Below are 17,802 nucleotides of genomic sequence, written 5' to 3'. Positions count from 1 at the left end.
CAAGCTGTCTGGGGCAACCAGGGGTTTGGCGTCTTGCCTTTGTCTTACAGTGTCTTATACTTGAGCATGTAGATAGGAAGAGCTGGGAAGATCCCCAAACTCCTGATTAGCAGCTCTGACTAATTTGTTAAATTTCCTTTCATTTATGATGGCTGAAAAAAGTGTTTGGTCTACTCGGGCTCATAGTGTGTCGAAACACGGTACATTTTTCAGGAACTCATTGGCTCATCCCTTCATTTGCCATCACGATGAGGCCAGATGTCAGTAACTATCTGTTAAGTTGAACCACATGCTTTAACACTCATGGGTAAGTCTGGAAGGATCTGGGGAGTATTGGTCCTCCTGTGGATATGGATCTGGGAGACCAGGTGTGATACGAAGCATCAGGCAGAGGAAGGTGAGTTAATGCTTCATTTATAGCTGGTGGTAGTATGTACTCATAATATCAGATCGTATAATACCTCAAAGTTACTGAATTTCAAACTCTATCCACCAACTACTAGAATTACTTTGAGGTCATTCCCATAATGGATTCGTTGAAAATGTTCAAAATCAATATAAAATCAAATTGACCTACGATAACAAGCATGCAGTTACTAAAGTATGATCAAGCTAATTTGAAAGTGCATTGGACGACCATAGGAGCTTCCTGTAGTTATGAAACCGTTGAGAAAACAATGTCATCAGATTCATTTTCCACCTTGGTGAACTATAGTTTTTGTCAAGCATCTACAACATTTTGGAAAAAAAAAAATCAAACTAGTATAATTAATAATAAGAGGAAACAACTTGCAGCAACTTTAAGATACAGTTTCAAGGCGCAAAAGTAATGTTAAAATCAAGTACAAAATACTGCATCTGACCTTGAAATAAAATAGTACTGAAAAAAAGCATATATGATACCCATAATACTATCAAACAGCATATATCATATACTATCACATACAGTGCATATTAAGCTATATGGACAGAATGTCCACGCCAAGCTCAATGAAGAATAAAATGTGTTTAAAAAAAGGGCCAGACTTCAGTGCACTGGTTGTCAAAGAGAGGAGGTACGATCAAAAAACACATATACTGTAAATAGCTTCCTTTAGCCTTTGGTCTTTCAATAGCTTAACACTGAGGAGTGAAAAATAGTTCAAAGGCATTTAATTCTATTGTTTATTTAATAAGAATGGTGAAGATTTGAGGTTATTGTGAACAATTAACATTTTCAATCAATTTGAAATACAAGAAAAAACAAAACAAAGCTGGCAGTCCAAATATTCTCAAATGACTTCAACAAGTTCCTGATTTGGTGAAACCTGCATTTGCTAGTCGTTGTGAAAGAGAGTCCGACAACAGGAAAGGGTTGGTGACTCATGTAGGCAGAATTAATTTTGGATTTATTTATTTAAGCTCTATACGTCTATTGCCTGGTGTTTCTCCGATTTGTTAATCACTTCGAAAAATAATCTTCTCTATTCAGTGGAGATTTTCAATTCTGCAAACAAGCCCCAACAGGAATGGACCTCTGAACCACGGCAAGCGGTATGTCACACTTACTGTCACACTTACATTCTCAGTAAATTCACTTGTGACAAGAAAAGGACAGGAGCATGTCAAGTTCCTGCACATAATTAATCCATTCATGAACTTTGTTGTGAAAACAACAGGAAATGGTCTAATTTTCTAAAAAACATCTTTAAATAAGTCAACAAATTACTTGAGATTAAAAGAGTTATAACTTCTTGACATAACTTATCTGAATTGTACATATAGGATGTGTCTGACTCCAACTCTAATGATTGTGGGGCCAAAACAAAGACACTAAGTTCACATGCTTTTATTTGCATTCTGGAAACACATTCCAAAAACATTCTCTTAATGCTTACCGTAATTTCCGGACTATTGAGCACACCTGACTACAAGCCGCACTGGCTAAAAATAACAAAATAGATATATGTGTACATACAGTACATAGGCACATACACATATACAAGGGTAAGTCCATCCATCCACCCATTTTCTATTCCTGCTTTGTCCTTCTCTCGGCCAGTCGATATCTTGGTCTTCCTCCTGTGCACTAAAACCGTTGAAGTCGTCTTCTTCAGTGTTGTAATTGAATGGCCTCAGCATTTCATTGGTCGGATGAGATGATGCTAAATGTTTTGTAAGTGTGAAGTTTATTTGCTCAAAAAAATCCATAAATTACCTGTAGCGTGTTTGAGCTGCAGTGTTTAAACCGTGTGAAAAAGTAGGGGCTTATAGTCCGGAAATTACAGTGGTTAATGTGTTATTAACTTAGATTTTATGTTTAAATTGATCTTGTTTATTTCAACAAAGCATTCACAAACGCAGTTCCTTAGTCTGAGTGCTGATACAACTTGTGACCAATGTTCCCTTCCTTCCCCTGTGTATGCAGTGGAATGAGGTCAGGCTGACTCTGGGTGAACAGGGTACTGTTAAGGTGCTCCAAACCTGCGGACAAACGGCAGAAAGGACTCTTTTAAGTGCATGGATGGAGCGTAACGATGCTCACAAACTGCTGATGGACGTGTCGTCCACCATGGAAGAGGAGCCATTCAATCAAACTGGCCGGCTGAAAGTTCACGTGTTTGACTCGGACGCGCCTCTTGCGGCATTTCCGAGCAATGATTGGGTGCTGACCCTGGTGCCCCCCAAACCCTTCCCTGCCCAAGCAAAGCGTATATCAAGCTACTTCCATCGGTACCGGGCCCTGGACCTGGGCATAGTGACACGGAAAGGTTTCCACCTGGGCTTCTCCTACTCTGACACCTGTGTGCTGGTGACCTCTATTAGACTCTACTACAAGAAGTGCCCTGAGATCCGAGAAGACCTGGTTTGGTTGGGCGGGGTCGGAACTGGATCGGGTCCGTCCATGGGCTCCTGTGTGGAGGGAGCGGAGGTGGTTTCCCCACCCTCTAGGAAGTGTAATGAAGATGGATCGTGGGGTCCTTTGCAGGGCGGCTGTACCTGCAAACCAGGACATCACCACATTGACGACATTTGCGAAGGTACGATGACGGATGTGTCGGTCGATGTTTAGAAAGGAAAATTGCTCATTATTTACTATGATCATTACTCACAATGCTGTTCAGCATCTGTCATTATTGTGCTTGAAGATGAAAACAGTTGACACTTAAAAATAAGAGGCTCGACACACCTGATCAGAGGTTGCCTTGCCATGAAGGAGCAATATGAACATCTACTTGGTAGACGATGCCAAATCTAAAAGAGCCTTTCCTTTTCTTTGGGAGGAATCAATTGTATGTTGGTTTGCAATCCTTTTGGTTGGTTCTCGGATGTCAGCCATCATGTAAGATACTAATCAATCATTCATCCAAGCATTTTCGAGGCAGAACTCTTCCTTACTCCTTCCTTACTTATCACTCTTTCTAGATATGATCCTTGATATTTCTGGCTCTGGTATAGGTCTTTTGTTTATTCTTTCCTCATAGTTTCTGCGTACAAGCCTTTGAGTCGCAGAACATTTAGCCTCGGGTTGTATTTACATCATCATTATCATCATTATTGTAACGGTTTCACTGATTTACAAATCCCGAGTTTGATTCAATACAGCGTGCAGAGTGGGGTTCTACAGACCAGCAAGGAAAGATGAAGGATGCCTGCCGTGCCCCCGTAATAGTGGGACGTACAGCGAGGGGTCGGGGATATGCAACTGTTTCGAAGGTTTCAGCCGCCTTGAAGATGACCCCCCTGACCTCGGCTGCACCAGTAAGAAATACTGATCGCATTTAATGTATTTATTAAATATTCACTTCAGTAATACAGCACAGGAGTACGACAGTTTTAGGTGATTTTCATCATCTTTTTATGAACAGTGTTGCTCATACTTTTGATCATTTCTTACTGGTTTGGGATAGTTTCTTTTTTATTTTACATGCTGTGGACATTAATAAAAACAAATGTATCATTATTTTGACAGTTTATTTTTGCATACATGTAATGACCTCCCAAATTACCCAAATTGTAATTGCTCCAACAAAGAGAAATTATAAACTCTTATGTTAATTAATGGATTTGATTCCAATTCAAGACACCGGATTAGTCAGATGCAAATTTCGAACTTCTCGAATTCTTAAGGAAGCAGTTTATCAATTGACTACTTATTTTTCTATTTATCTATTCTAAACATTTATAAAGACCTCTGATTTGTTATTAAGTAAGCTTTCCCATTTTCCTTTTCCCTACAGAGCCTCCCTCCACCCCCATCAATTTAACTGCACACCACTATAATGACTCTGCAGTGATCCTGACATGGGAGCCTCCTCACGACCTGGGGGGCAGACAGGAATTGTTTTACCTGATCCAGTGCCAGGTGCAAGCTGAAGAAAGACGTCGCTGGGAGGAGTGTGACAGCAACGCCGACCTCCTGTTGGAGGCATCGGGATTGAACAGCACGTTTTTCATCATCCCCAACATGAATCCCCAACGGGACTACAGGCTGTCGGTCAAGGCCTGGAATGACATCTCCGGCCCAAACGGGAGCCCTTCGGCATCCACAGCCACCATCACCATTCACAGATGTAAGTGCTTCAACAGAGGAGTCCAGGGAGAGTTAGGGACATGGATATGGTTAGGGAATGGGTTATTGATGGGCCTAACTCTTCCCTCTGTATGGCTTCAAGCTGTTTCCTTTAGCTACTGTGGTACTGTGTTACCATTGTGTGATTCATGCTAGGTTTTTGTCCATCTTTAAAACATATATGCACAATTTGTAGTGTTTTTATGTGACAATTAAGTAAACCAGAAAAAAACCCTGGGAGTAGGATCTTAAAATTGTCCTTAAAATTTTACAAAAACAAAAGGGATGTAATGCAAGAGTACCTGATTTTCTCAACACAACTGTGTCCCTGTCCCTCATTCCTGTGTGATTCCTCTCAAGTATTCTATCACCTAAACCAAGTTAAGACAACAAATGAATGAACGAATATAGCAATGTGAAATCCTGTTTGTTTTGCATCCAAGCGACTTACTTTACTCGCAGCTTGGCAAAAGAGTCACGTGTCCCATCCACAGAAAAGTCTGGGACTACTTACGTTTCTGGCACACTAAGTCTGTAAATAGGGTTTTGGAATGACTTCAGAATTAATTTAGATTCTTAACTTTTGATTGTTTTATCAATAATAAAACTAATAATAGTAACTAAATTCACAAAGGGCTTTCCATCTAAATTTAAATGGCAGTTTTGCTCTCTCATCAGTGTTTAGAATGCAAGCCTTTTTTCAACTGTGGAATTTAGGCACAAAAGTACCTCAGCTGACCACTGTCCTGGAGATGAACTCAGAAGATGGCAGGTGATCTCTGGAACTCAGCATACTGACCTAGTCTACTTTATGATATTTACAGACGAAGCCGTTCAATTGTTATTGCTTCTTTCTCTTCTTTTCCTTTTGTCTGCTTCATTCAGGGGTACGAACTTAATGTCCTCTATCCCTCCATCCATATTCTTCTCCTCTTTGGACTTCCTCCAGATCTCCTGCCTGGCAACTTCTGCTTTTAGCATCCCTTTACCCAGATCCTCTCCATCCCTCCTTTGTCCATGTCCAAACCATCTCAGTTTGACTTTATCTCCAAACATCTAACATGCGGTGTCCCTCTGATATATTCACTTTTTATCCCATCCATCCTCCTCACTCTCAAAGAGAACATTGACATCTGCAGCGCTTCTACCTCCAGCTTTGTCTTTTCCTCTTTGCCACTCTCTCTTAAACAGGCAACATTGCTGTCCTAATCACAGTCATGCTCAACTTTGCTTTCATGCTTTCTGTCTGATAGTCTTTTATCACCCCTGACACTTTTCTCCACCCGCTACAACCTGCTTGCACATTTCTCTTGACCTTTTTTCCACACTCTCTGTTGCTCTGAATTGTTGACCCTCAGTAATTAAATACTCCACCTTCTTCATCTCCACTCCCTATGGCTGCACCACTTCACTTGGGTCCCTCAAGTTCACACATGTATCTGTCTTTCCTCTTGTTTCCAGGGCATACCTCCTCCTCTCTAGATATCCCTCTGCCCCTTCCCTGCTCTTCACTAGTGCTCACCTCATCTCTGTCTTATCGCTTTCACACATGTCCTGGAACACTCTCAGATACTTCTCTCCCGGATAGTTCCATACCTTCACAAGTATTTCATCAGGACCAATTGCCTTTCCACTTCATCTTCTTCAATGCCCTCCTTTCCACACTTTTACCAACCATTGCTACTTCATGGTACCAAACAGTCACTTTTTTCTCTCTCTCATTTCCTTTTGCTCATTCATCAGCTCTTTAAAGGGCTCATTCCATCTTCCCATCACTATTCTAGCATTTTTCAATACATTTCCCTCTCCATCCTTCATCAGCCAAACCCACTGCACATCCTTTCCATCTCCTTGTTTTGTCATCCTGCATGGATCATTATATTCCTCCTTAATGTCCAACCGAGCATACAAGTCATCATACACCCATGGTCTGGCCTTGCGGCCTCCACCTTTACCTTGCCCTGCATCTCCCTTAACTCCTGTCTGCTCTCCTCAGTCCCCTCAATATCCCAATTCTTCTTTGCTGCCTCTTTCTCTGTATCTACTCCCGCACTTCCAGATCCAACCAACAAGTCTCCTTATCTACTTTCCTTAAGGACAACACAGGAGTCCTGAGTCTCCCCGATCACATTAGCTGTAGTTGTCCAGTCATCTGGAAGCACCACCTGACCTTGTCTCAATTCTTCCCTGAACATCACACAACAATATTCCTTTTTAACTTCCCCCACTTCTATCCTCATTATTTTCCTTGCCACCAGAATTCTCCGACACACTGAGCTCCTTCAAATGACATTATCTATATAGGATGCAGTCCACCTTTGTGCTCCTTCCTCTGCTCTTACAAGTAACCCTTTCTGGATGAAAGTATTCACTGCAGCCATTTCCATATTTTTTTTTGTAAAGTTTACCTCCACCTGTCCCCTGTGTTCCTATCCAGGATACCAAACCTGCCCATCACTTCTTCATCACCTCAACTGCCTGCACCAACATGTACCCTGAAGTCTGCACCAATTACAATTCTCTTTAATTTTAGCAATATTCTGCATTGCTTCATCAAAAATCACTCCAGAATTTTTCCATCTGACAAATATATATAATTTTTTTTGTGCCCATAACACCTTTTCTTTCTTCTCCAAGGGAAGGCTCCTCCTGTGGTTATCCCAACAATGCCAGGACCCATTGACATGAAGGAAGAAATAACTCCTGGTTCTCAGCTCCAAAGTGGGCTTGGTTGGCAACTGCATATGGGCATTCTAATAGGTGTCCTGTTGCTTGCGACTGCACTTGTCATTACTCTGTATGTGATACGAAGAAATTGTAAATCAAGGTGAGCTGTTTTTTTTTTTCTTTCTTTCATGAAGTTTATTTATCCTCAATTTTTCAAATTTCAAATCGCCTTCATTGTTTCTAAAGATTCAAGTATGCAGGTTTCAGTGTGGTGATTTTCATTTGCACAGTCAAATAGCACGCTTCCCTTTACAATAAAATTCTTATTTTGATGTCCAAAGTGAAGACAGATTGCTTGATCTGGTGTTAAAAGAAGAAAAATAGGCACGTTAATAAAGACAAAATAATAAATAATAAGCATAATAAGAACAGTACTAGATGTACAAATTGAAATGTAAACAGATTGGTGTCTGGGTAGAAATATGTGTATAAAAGCATGTTTGACCAACAAGGTTTTTGAGTACTCTTTCTTGAAATTTGGAGCTAATTATCTCAATGTTCAATGACAGTTTCACCGATAATGACGTGAATCATAATCTCCACTCAGATCTGATCATGACCCGGAGGTCCTGCCGTTGAACATAGCTGTCTCCTACCATCGGCAGCAGGAGGCAGACCCAGCTCCCTCACAGCTGGATAGTAAGCATAAACTAGCTGCTTTTTTTGCCCGTTTCCCATTTTACAGCTTGTACATCATGAGTCATTTGGAAATGTTTGTCATCTCTGCTATTTCAGTCGTAGGTCGGGGTAACATGCAGCTGTACATATTCTGCTCAAGAAAGACTTTGAACTTTTTTTTTTTGCTCAGGGCAGGTAATGGTGGTCAGGCTGTTGGACAGACTGGGCGGGGGGCTGCTCCACAGCCTGCACGATGTCCTGGTTGAGAGGAACAGACTCACGCTGGGCAAAGAACTCGGCAAAGGTCAGGCCAACATTCACATCCACACTGAAAGATGGGATCGCATCTTTGCATGCAAAGCTGCTGAAATCAGATTCCCTCCTTTTCTGGGACAATAGTGTCCTAAAGAAATAAACAAATACAAATAATATATAGCAGTATATCATGTATCATAAAATATGTGAGTACGGATAGAAAGCTTTCAGGTTCATAAAATCTCTATAATTTCACAATCTCTATTTGAAAATCTTTGGTTTTGCAATGATAATGTGTAATTTCAAAAATAAATGCAATGAAAAGGACAGTGGCAAGGTGGTGCTGTGGTGGCAAGAAGCTCCCTGGTTTGATCCCAGTGTGGGGCTGTGATGTTAGCCTTGATGCACTTGCTCATAAAAAACAGGTTTTAGGCATCCAAGAAGACAAATTTTCCAATAACAGAAAATGTGTCCGTCAATCATCCTCACCCCGCAGGTCATTTGGAGATATCAGCAGCATCATATCATTGTGACACAAAGTGACGAATATTTAAGAGAGGTGATTTTCACCAAGTGTTCAGACAGTGTCTAGAGGGCAGTGAGAGGTACTTAAAGGGGGGCATTATGTTCTTCATGCTGAACTCATCTTCTCTCAAATCCCCACAGCCATGGTACATAAAGACCTAAAATCACACAAATTCGCACAAAACGTTTGCTTTAATTTCTCCCTTCTGCAAAGTCACAGCCATTCCTATTAACCAAAGATTTCATTGCCAGAAACCTGGGTAACTGTATTTGGTAACAAATAATAAAAGGTTATATTTTACTAACAGCCCGTCTCTTCTTAACAGGACAGTTCGGCTCAGTGTCTGAGGGGATCCTCAGTCAAGATGACGGTGTTAATATCAAAGTTGCAGTGAAGGCCATGAGAGGTTGATGATTCCTAACGACTAAGTTTACATTTCACACTCCCAGTGTCTGAACGACCAGGAGTATGTTTGTGTATCTCGTGCGTGACGAGTGGACACCTGTCGGTGTATTCTCATCTGCACTTTTCACATTATCTAATGCAGGGGTGGGCAAACTTTTTGGCTCATGGGCCACATTGACGTATAAAATTTGACGGATGGGCCGGGTCAGCACAAGATATGATACATATAAAAAAAACACATTTGGTCAAAAGTACATATCAAATTCGTCTGGCATTTGCTTTGAAAATAAAACCAGCTTGGTGTTGGAGGCTCTGATGCTTTCTTGCATTTCATGCACAAGCCACTTTTTCCTTTTTAGCTTCATGTCCAGCTCATTCATGTGTGCCAGTATGTCCACAGTAAAGGCTAAATCACAAAGCCAATCTGGGTCATTCAGCTCAGGAAAATTCTGTGGTGTTCTCAAGTACCTCCAAAAATGAAATAATCTCCTGTTTGAGCTCCCACATTCATTGATCCAATCATTCAATCATTCACATCAAATATGAATTCTGCACCAATCTTTGGCGGACTGGATTAAAAAGACCAACAGGCTAGATGTGGCTCGTGGGCCGTAGTTTGCCTGCCCCTGATCTAACCTATTCCATCTAACCTATCTTCACTTGTATTATTTCCACCCAAGCTCTTGTCTTGTGTTTTTAATTTCATTGAAGTGTTTCTTGCCTTGTTTCATGTCTCGCAGAGCTGGCTGGCCCCTGAGGCAGTATGGGCAGTAATGCAAAAGGGCTCTGAGGCCTTCGGGGGGCGCCAGAAATTGGGGAAAATACACCTTTGACATAATAATATTAGATCTACTCATTACCGTTAACACTTAAAATTGAAAAGCTTAGGTTGATTCAATGAAAAGCAATGCCCAATTAATATTACTACAAAAGATAATACCAAACAAGCCCCCCTCTGGCTGATCGGGACCTGCTCACATTCTTTGAGAATTCATTGATGTGACCCCCTGTTGTACTGATTAATAATCACTATCATGATTATTTATTCGCTTATTTACAGGATTCTTATTTTGTGGTAAAGGTATTCATGCTGTAGTTCAGATCTCTTTGTATTCAAGCACGTAAATTGGGTGATATGTTACCTTGTAAGTTAAGGAAAACGGTAAAAACTGTGTGTTGGAGAGCAATTCTAATTCATGCTGGTCTAAGTTGAAGCCTGTAAAGAGGAGACTGAGGTTATCATAAGAAATAACACAGACACGCGACTATTCTTTTGAGCTCTGCAGAGGGGGAAACTCAGCGCGCTCTTTGGAGGCAAGATCCAAAGAATCCCTCTGAGTTACTCCTTGCTCTGCCTTTTAATGTGTGTGTGTTTATTTGACATTATTTGTGTGTGTGTGTGTTTATTTGACATTATTTTTACATAACAATTTCATTGGATAATGCAGTTCATCCATAGTCATACAGGAGTGAGGTCAGCTCATGCTGCACCTGTGCATAGTTTTTTCATTCAGTTCCTTTGTGCTTTGTGATATGTTGTCCAAGGATGAAATGCCCAGGGAGGATAGGTTCCAGTTCAAGGACAAGTGTGCTCAGAAACAAAAATTATGCTCAGGGAGGATACATTCTTGTTCAAGGATGGCTGTGCTAAAAAATGGAAAACATGTCTGGTTATCATCTCGTGAGTAATTGAAATGACGTAGTTATAAATATATAGAGAAAACTTTAACACTGTGCTATTCTTTGACTTTCGTAAGCGTATGTAAATCTCTCAGGAATCTTCTTCCTGTCTTGTGCTCTTCCGGTCTCTTGCGTTGTCTGCCTCGAACTCATCTCATCCAGTCAGCCTCATCGTCTCTTGTCCCCTTCTCCTTTATGTCCCACTTGTCTCGTTTCGGTTGAATGAATCCAAGCACCTTTCTCACCTGACCTCCACGACACCTCCCCCCTTGCAGGAATCTACAGCCAGGACGAGCTGCGTGACTTCTTGCGAGAAGCAGAGATCATGAAGAACTTTGACCACAAGAACGTGGTGCGGCTCCTTGGTAAAAGGAATTGTCTTTTTTTCCTGAAGTTCAGGCCTCCCCCTCACACACTTGAATCTGATATCTGACACTTTCTACTGTGGCTGCCAGTCTCCTGCTGCTTATTTTTCATTTTCATTTTCACTAATTTCTCATGATTGTGAGGTCATGTATCTTATTTTTCAAGCATTGATTGATTGATCATTAACTATGTACTTTTGTATGTGTCTGTGATTAGGGGTGACCCTTCAGCAGGAGGAGGACTCCCCACTGCCAATCCCTTTGGTCATCCTGCCCTACATGAAGTACAGAGACCTACGTCGCTTCCTCATTGCCACGCGCTATGGAGACATCCCTGTGGTGAGATAAAGGGGAGCCCTCAGCGGTCCCTCGATAGCGGCGATGAGCCGAGGGAGTTTGTAAGAGAAATATGGGTTCGCAGAAAACCTTCTGAAATGAAATCAAAATATCAGGTGAAAGCGATGATAAAACCAGGGGTTTAAATGGAGTTTCTTCTCAAGGGTCGCCACAGAAAATCTAGCCCTCTTCCGACATACTGACTGAATTCATGTCCTCTTTCACTCTACCCTTAAATCTCCTCTTCTGTCTTCCTCCAGGCATCAAGCCTCGATCCTCAGCATCCATATTTACTATCCACACCATCTCAGTTGGGCCTCTGACTTTATGTCCAAAATATCAAACATGTGCTTGTCCCTCCTGATCCTATCAATCTCTCTGCAGCACAGCCAATTGATCAAAGCAAAAATAAGCGCCTCCACAGAACCGTAACCAAACCACTCACGTCAGCTGACACTTATCATGGTGTCCGATAGTTGTCAAGGAGGGTGTCGTGCCGAGCGGGCTCCTCTCCTCCTGCGTCACAGGCCCCTTTTGGCTACTTCATTTGTTGCAGAACTGACAGTATTTCTGTTTACTATCACCTAACCAGAGGTGTTGGTCCTGTGTGCACAGTTCGGGTTCCATTCTCCCAGTGGTATGGAGAAGGTTGAGTTGCAGTGATGGGGCCTGAAATTGCCAACACTAACTCTGCTTCAGAGATTCTTGTTGGTCATTTTGACCTGACTAGTGATAGACTGGACAGTCTCTCAATCCATCCACTTAGTTTTCTAATAACCTTTCTCCAGGACAGTAGAATCATAGGGAGATTCTCCTGAAGCAGGTGTAGGGCAGTGCCAGCGTACTGATGAATGATCATTCAACATTCAAGCTTAACCAACCTGTGTTGCCTGTTATGTTTCCCCACATGTCCTCTTCAATTTCACCATTCAGATGGTTCCAGTAAATTAGACGTGAGCTTCCGCACATAACACATTGAGATATACAATAATATCGTAAAGGGGCTTGAGGATGACTGGGCAGACTTTTGCCATATAAAGAATAATTCAACCCATATCCCCCCAACCTTATCCAATGCTGTCTAATAAATGTTTTATTGGACTATAATGTTACTCAAGGAGAATACAGATTGCACAACCTGTTCTTAATTTCACACATCCGCCTGGAATCCTGCACAAGAATGATCACATTTCCGTCTTCAGTTTGTGCCGCTCCAGACCCTTCTTCGCTTCATGGTGGACATAGCGGCGGGGATGGAGTACCTGAGTTCACAGGGCTTACTGCATAGAGATTTGGCCGCTCGTAACTGCATGTAAGTCCAGCTGGGGGAAATGCTGAGATGCTAGGGCAACACCAAGGCCCCCTTGTTCATCATGACTGAGTGTCTGTTCTAAGAAATTAGTATTCGCTCATGCAGCCGCTCCGCCCCGGTCTGCAGAGACTGGCCTGTGTCACCACACGCTCAGCATTCAGGGGATACTCAGCTGTCATCCCCAGCGGTATCCCTACTGTCTCTCATTTCTCAGACATATTTCGACCATTTCTTTTAAATATTCAGATAGAGCGATAGATAGATAAATGCATTTTATTGATGCCAAAACTGGCAGCAACAGCGCGGGTACGGGGAAAAGAGCCGGAGCACAAGGATCACACTGTGCATTATTCATACTATAATGTGGGTTATTTTAACCCTTTGATGCATGACCCATGATATACTGAGTTGAAAAAATGTTAATAGCTGTCCACTGTAGTGACCGTCACACATGAAGGGGTTAAGAGACACTTAGCTCATTAAAAAGAAATATAAAATGAAATACAATTTCAGCTTTAAATACAATAGAGGATGGAGAAAGGAATGATCCATTTATTATTCATATACTACAAATGGATACATATATATATGACCTGCAAGGTGCAGATAGACCGTGGGAACAGGACAGTGAATTATAGTAAAGGGAAAAGTCCTGAGGCAGGCAGGATTTCAAGAATTTGGCCTTTGGACCGCAGCGCGACAGCGGTCCACAGGGGGAAACGCTCCGCCGTCTCCTCCTCGTTTGGTGGAGAGGATGGTCAGGATTGTCCACAAGCAGTTTTTTCAGTGACCTTCAGTGTTCAGTGTTGAAGGTCTCCAATTTGAGACCGACAGCAGAACCAGTCCTCTTGATCATCCCATTAAGTCTTTAGGTGGCACTGGTTCTGGAAAACAAACGTGTTCTGCGCTGCTGGCAACAGCAGACCAGTGGGACATCAGCAACATCTTGCTAGACATGTTGAAGGATCAGTTTAAATTTTGTTAAATTTGGAATCTGTCAGGATGATTCCAAACCAGCGGTGACACAATTTCTGACTGCAGTTCTTCCAGTTTTTCATATTCAAATATCAACATTAGGTTGCTTTCTCTGTAAGCTCAGAGAGTTACCTTTAATACTTGGAAATGTTTTTCAATTGTTGATGAATGATTCATAGAATATTTTTTTTTACATTTTTCAATCAAGTTCTTGATTATTGGCACATTTATTCTTTTCCTGATTTTAGACCATTCCACTCCTTAGATATGTGCTCCCATTCTCAAACCTCTCTTAAGAAAAGCACTGAAAAGAAGTCACTTAAAAAGCAGAGGAACATCAGGATCAGAGGAACAATTAAAGCCTTGGCCTGGGGTGCTGATGAATTTTCTCCCACAACGTTTAGGCTGGCTAATGACCTCAGGGTGTCTGTTGCCGACTTTGGCCTGTCAAAGAAAATCAGCAGCACCAACTATTACCGCCAGAAAGTGCAGATCCAGGTTCCAATCAAATGGATGGCGGTGGAGAGCCTGCTGGATTCCATATACACCGTTAGCACCGATGTGGTTAGTCTTTCTGCTTTTCTGTTTTTGTTTGCATGTGAGTGAGATAGCAGCGCATCTCATTAACCTCATTAATGTTTTTGTGCTTGTGTGTGTGTATGTGTGTGTGTGTGTGTGTCTCAGTGGTCATTTGGGGTAACAATGTGGGAGGTGATGTCCCGTGGCCAAACCCCTTATGCTGGGGTCCAGAGCCATGAGTTGCTGGAGCTCCTGCAGTCGGGGTACAGACTGAAACCTCCAGAGGACTGTGACAGAAAACTGTGAGTCTGCAGAGGACATGTGTTACTATTATTATTATTATTATTATTATTATTGTTATTATTATTTTTGTTGTTGTTGTTATGCAACCATCATTCATAATCTGTCCAATCGATAATATAATTCAAAACTATTACAATAATGATATCCTAATAACGGCATGGCGGTGCAGCAGTTAGAGCTTCGGCCTCATAGCCAGAAGGTCCTTGGCTGAATTTTCTCAGGGGACCTTTCTGTGTGGAGTCTCCATGTTCTCCCTGTGACTGCAGCGGGTTCCTTCAGGTTCTCTGGGTTCCTCCCACAGTCCAAACACATGCACCAGGTTAATTGGAAAAATCGCCCACCGTAAATGTGTAAATAAGAGAGTGAATGGTTGTCTGTCTGTATATGTGGCCCTGCCATCGACTGGCGACTGGTCCAGGGTGAACCTTAGAGGTGGCATGGTGTAGGATGTAGAGCAATCTTTTTTGGAACCAAACGTTCCTGGTTTGATTCCTGGCACCTCCTAGTGTGTCAAAGTGTTGTTGAACAAGACACTGAACCCCGAACTGCTCCACTGGTGCAGCTCATGGTTCATCCATGATGGGTTAATTGCAGAGAACAAATTTCCCCATGGGGGGTTAATAAAGGATAAATTATTTTTATTATAGCCTGCCTCTCAGCTAGTCACAGCTGGTAAAGACTCCAGCATCCTCTGACCCTGAGTTGTAGAAGTGGTAGACAATGGATGGATGGAGGTGATGATATTCCGCTAATGTATTTATTATATCCCAATAAAATCCGAATGTAGTGTACCTGCCACCTGAAGATTAAACTCAGCAATGAGGTTCTTTTAACATATCTTGATATTGGCAGCATTTATCCCTGTATAACCTCTTATTTTGCTATTTGAACAGGCTTCTAGCCATCAATCGCCACAACCTGACTGCGAGTCGGCATTTGTTAAATGTTCGTTGGCCTCAGCTACCCATTTTTAGCAAGCAGCTATTGTCGATGTTCCCCATGGTATCCTGATATTATCTTATTTCCTTTTGTCCTGGTTTTTGCATCAATGTAACATGTTAGTTGTTTCGATCTCAGTTAAGCGATTTTCAGATATAACAACATACACAAACACTGTGAACCGTCATTAACCTATGCTTGCTTGATGAAAGCAATTTCTTATTTTGGAGGATCAACTTCTCTATACTTGAAAAAAAAAAAAATCAGATGTCGCATAGAAAATATAGAAGTTTAAACTCCACATTTAAAGACTAAATGAAAATGAGTTCCTGCATGAACAGGCACCAACAGCAAAGCTAACTGCCCTAATGACATCACAAACCCTACAATACACCTTCCATCCAATATCTAAGTAATTATGAGGTGGTACGATATAATCATGATGTATCTAATGAAAAAATTTAATGATTCACAGAAACATAACTTGCAGTTAATTTTTGAGCAAATTTTGAGTAATTTTAAGATTTTAGCACGCTATTTTGATGAATTATCCATCTATCCATCCATCCATTGTCTATCTGGGGTCTATTCTGGCTGAAAGGCAGGTTCAGCCTGGACTGGTTCCCACAAATACACGGACAACCATTAACTCTCATTTGCACATCTGGGCAATTTTGCCAGTTTTTCCAATTAACCCACTGCATGTGTTTGGACAGTGGGAGGAACCCGGGGAGAACATGCAAACTCCACACAGAATGATACCCTATGGGAATCCAACCAGGGACCCTCATGCTGTGAGGCCGAAGCACAAACCACTGCGCCAAGATGCCGCCCTCATTATCATATTTCTTAAAGAAGTTTTAGAATAATTTCCAGGCACTTCTCAGTGAATGCTCTTATAATTAGAAGGACATTTTTTCAGCTAGTTTCAAAAACAAATTTTCATTTCATTTTTTTTTGTTTTAATGTTATTTTCACTCATTTTTGAGCAGTCCTTTTTTTGGCATATGGAAACAACGGTAGGCAATTTTACATTTCTCCATATAAACATGTAAGAACGAACCTGCTATAATATCTCCTGTCTCCTCCAGGTATGACGTGATGATGAGCTGCTGGGACAACGATCCCGCCCGAAGACCCTGTTTCACAGAGCTGGGAAATACTCTGAAGGATCTACTGTCTCACATGCCAGTGCTGGAACCTGAAGTGGAAGCACAGTACATCAACCATGGCCTAGCAGTGGCCAACACTGCTGCTCAGGATGCCACCCCAGACTCCTGGGAGATGGGTGGGAACGTCTACACGCTGACCCCAGTGGGGGCTGCTGGCCCCATGCTGGAGATGGAGTACCTTGAAGAGGGATACCTGAAACCCCACCCGGAATCTGAACACAGTGTTTAAGAATTTTCTTTTCTTTTTGGCTGTTACCTTCTGGGGTCCTCTTCTCTCACACCTACTAACTTCCTCTTTCACTACATGCATAAATGTCTTTGGTCTTCCTCTAGGTCTCCTTATAGTAATCAAAACTCCAGACAAGATTGTGACACTGTGAGTTAGGGGTGTAGGAAAAATACAGTACCTGAATTGTGCTATATTTCAGACAAAAACTTAACATGGGAGAGGGAGGTAATTGCACCGATGACTGTATTATTCAACTTAGTGAAGTCAAATCAAGTCAGATTTTATTTATACAACACCAAATCACAACAGAGTTGTCCCATTACACTTTCCATGCCAAGCATGTCCAGACCACTCTTTTTAAAATGATTTACAGACATCCAACATCCCCATTAAGGAGGCCACAGTGGTGGGAAAAATGTATGTTCTGACAGCTGCCTTTAGGAAGGCCTGTGTCTGTCAAGAGTGGATTCATAGGAATTGTAATAAAGGGGACTTGGAGGCATTCTGAAAATATTCTGAATGAGTTTCATGTATTTTCACAGCAAAATCTACACACAAACATGTCAATAGAGTATATTTGTGTGTGTGTGTGAGTGTGTGTGTCGGCTCGACTTCAAGCTCCTTCCAGATGACTGAACCTTTTTAAGGGAGAGTCCAGCCACCCTGTGGAGAAAACTCATTTTGCCTGCTTGTATCCATGATCTCATTCTTTTGGTCACTACCCACAGCTGAGGGTGGGAACGTAGATTGGCCGGTAAATTGCGAGCTGAGCCAGAAGGTGAAGCTCCCAATTCACTACAACTGACAGAGTCTGCATCACTGCAGATGCTGCACTAATTCGCCTGTCGATCTCCTGCTCCATACGTCCTTCACTTGTGAACAAGACCCC

The 17,802-nt window shown here is 41.9% G+C and overlaps 1 protein-coding gene across 2 annotated transcripts; it reads left to right on the top strand.

Moving 5' to 3' along the window:
- The first annotated feature begins 159 nt into the window (after positions 1–159).
- On the top strand, positions 160–17,424 carry LOC147223937 (ephrin type-A receptor 2). Of its 2 annotated transcripts, XM_086166588.1 has the most exons (15): positions 160–397; positions 1,472–1,533; positions 2,408–3,020; positions 3,586–3,741; positions 4,221–4,553; positions 7,190–7,379; positions 7,827–7,918; positions 8,088–8,201; positions 9,004–9,084; positions 11,039–11,128; positions 11,346–11,467; positions 12,667–12,776; positions 14,156–14,315; positions 14,436–14,572; positions 16,604–17,424. In XM_086166588.1, the coding sequence occupies exons 1-15, from the start codon at positions 304–306 to the stop codon at positions 16,911–16,913; spliced, it is 2,664 nt and encodes an 887-aa protein (XP_086022714.1). In that variant the 5' UTR covers positions 160–303; the 3' UTR covers positions 16,914–17,424. The 2 variants fall into 2 exon arrangements, with proteins under 2 accessions (XP_086022714.1, XP_086022715.1); XM_086166589.1 differs by lacking the exon at positions 9,004–9,084.
- Positions 17,425–17,802: the final 378 nt, after the last annotated feature.

This window comes from Fistularia commersonii, chromosome 19, assembly GCF_037954325.1.
Source record: "Fistularia commersonii isolate RoL2024-O1a breed Wild chromosome 19, RoL_Fcom_v1.0, whole genome shotgun sequence".
Lineage (NCBI taxonomy): Eukaryota > Metazoa > Chordata > Actinopteri > Syngnathiformes > Fistulariidae > Fistularia > Fistularia commersonii.
The sequence above is the reverse complement of the archived record's forward strand: the minus strand, read 5'-3'. Positions and strand labels throughout refer to the sequence as shown.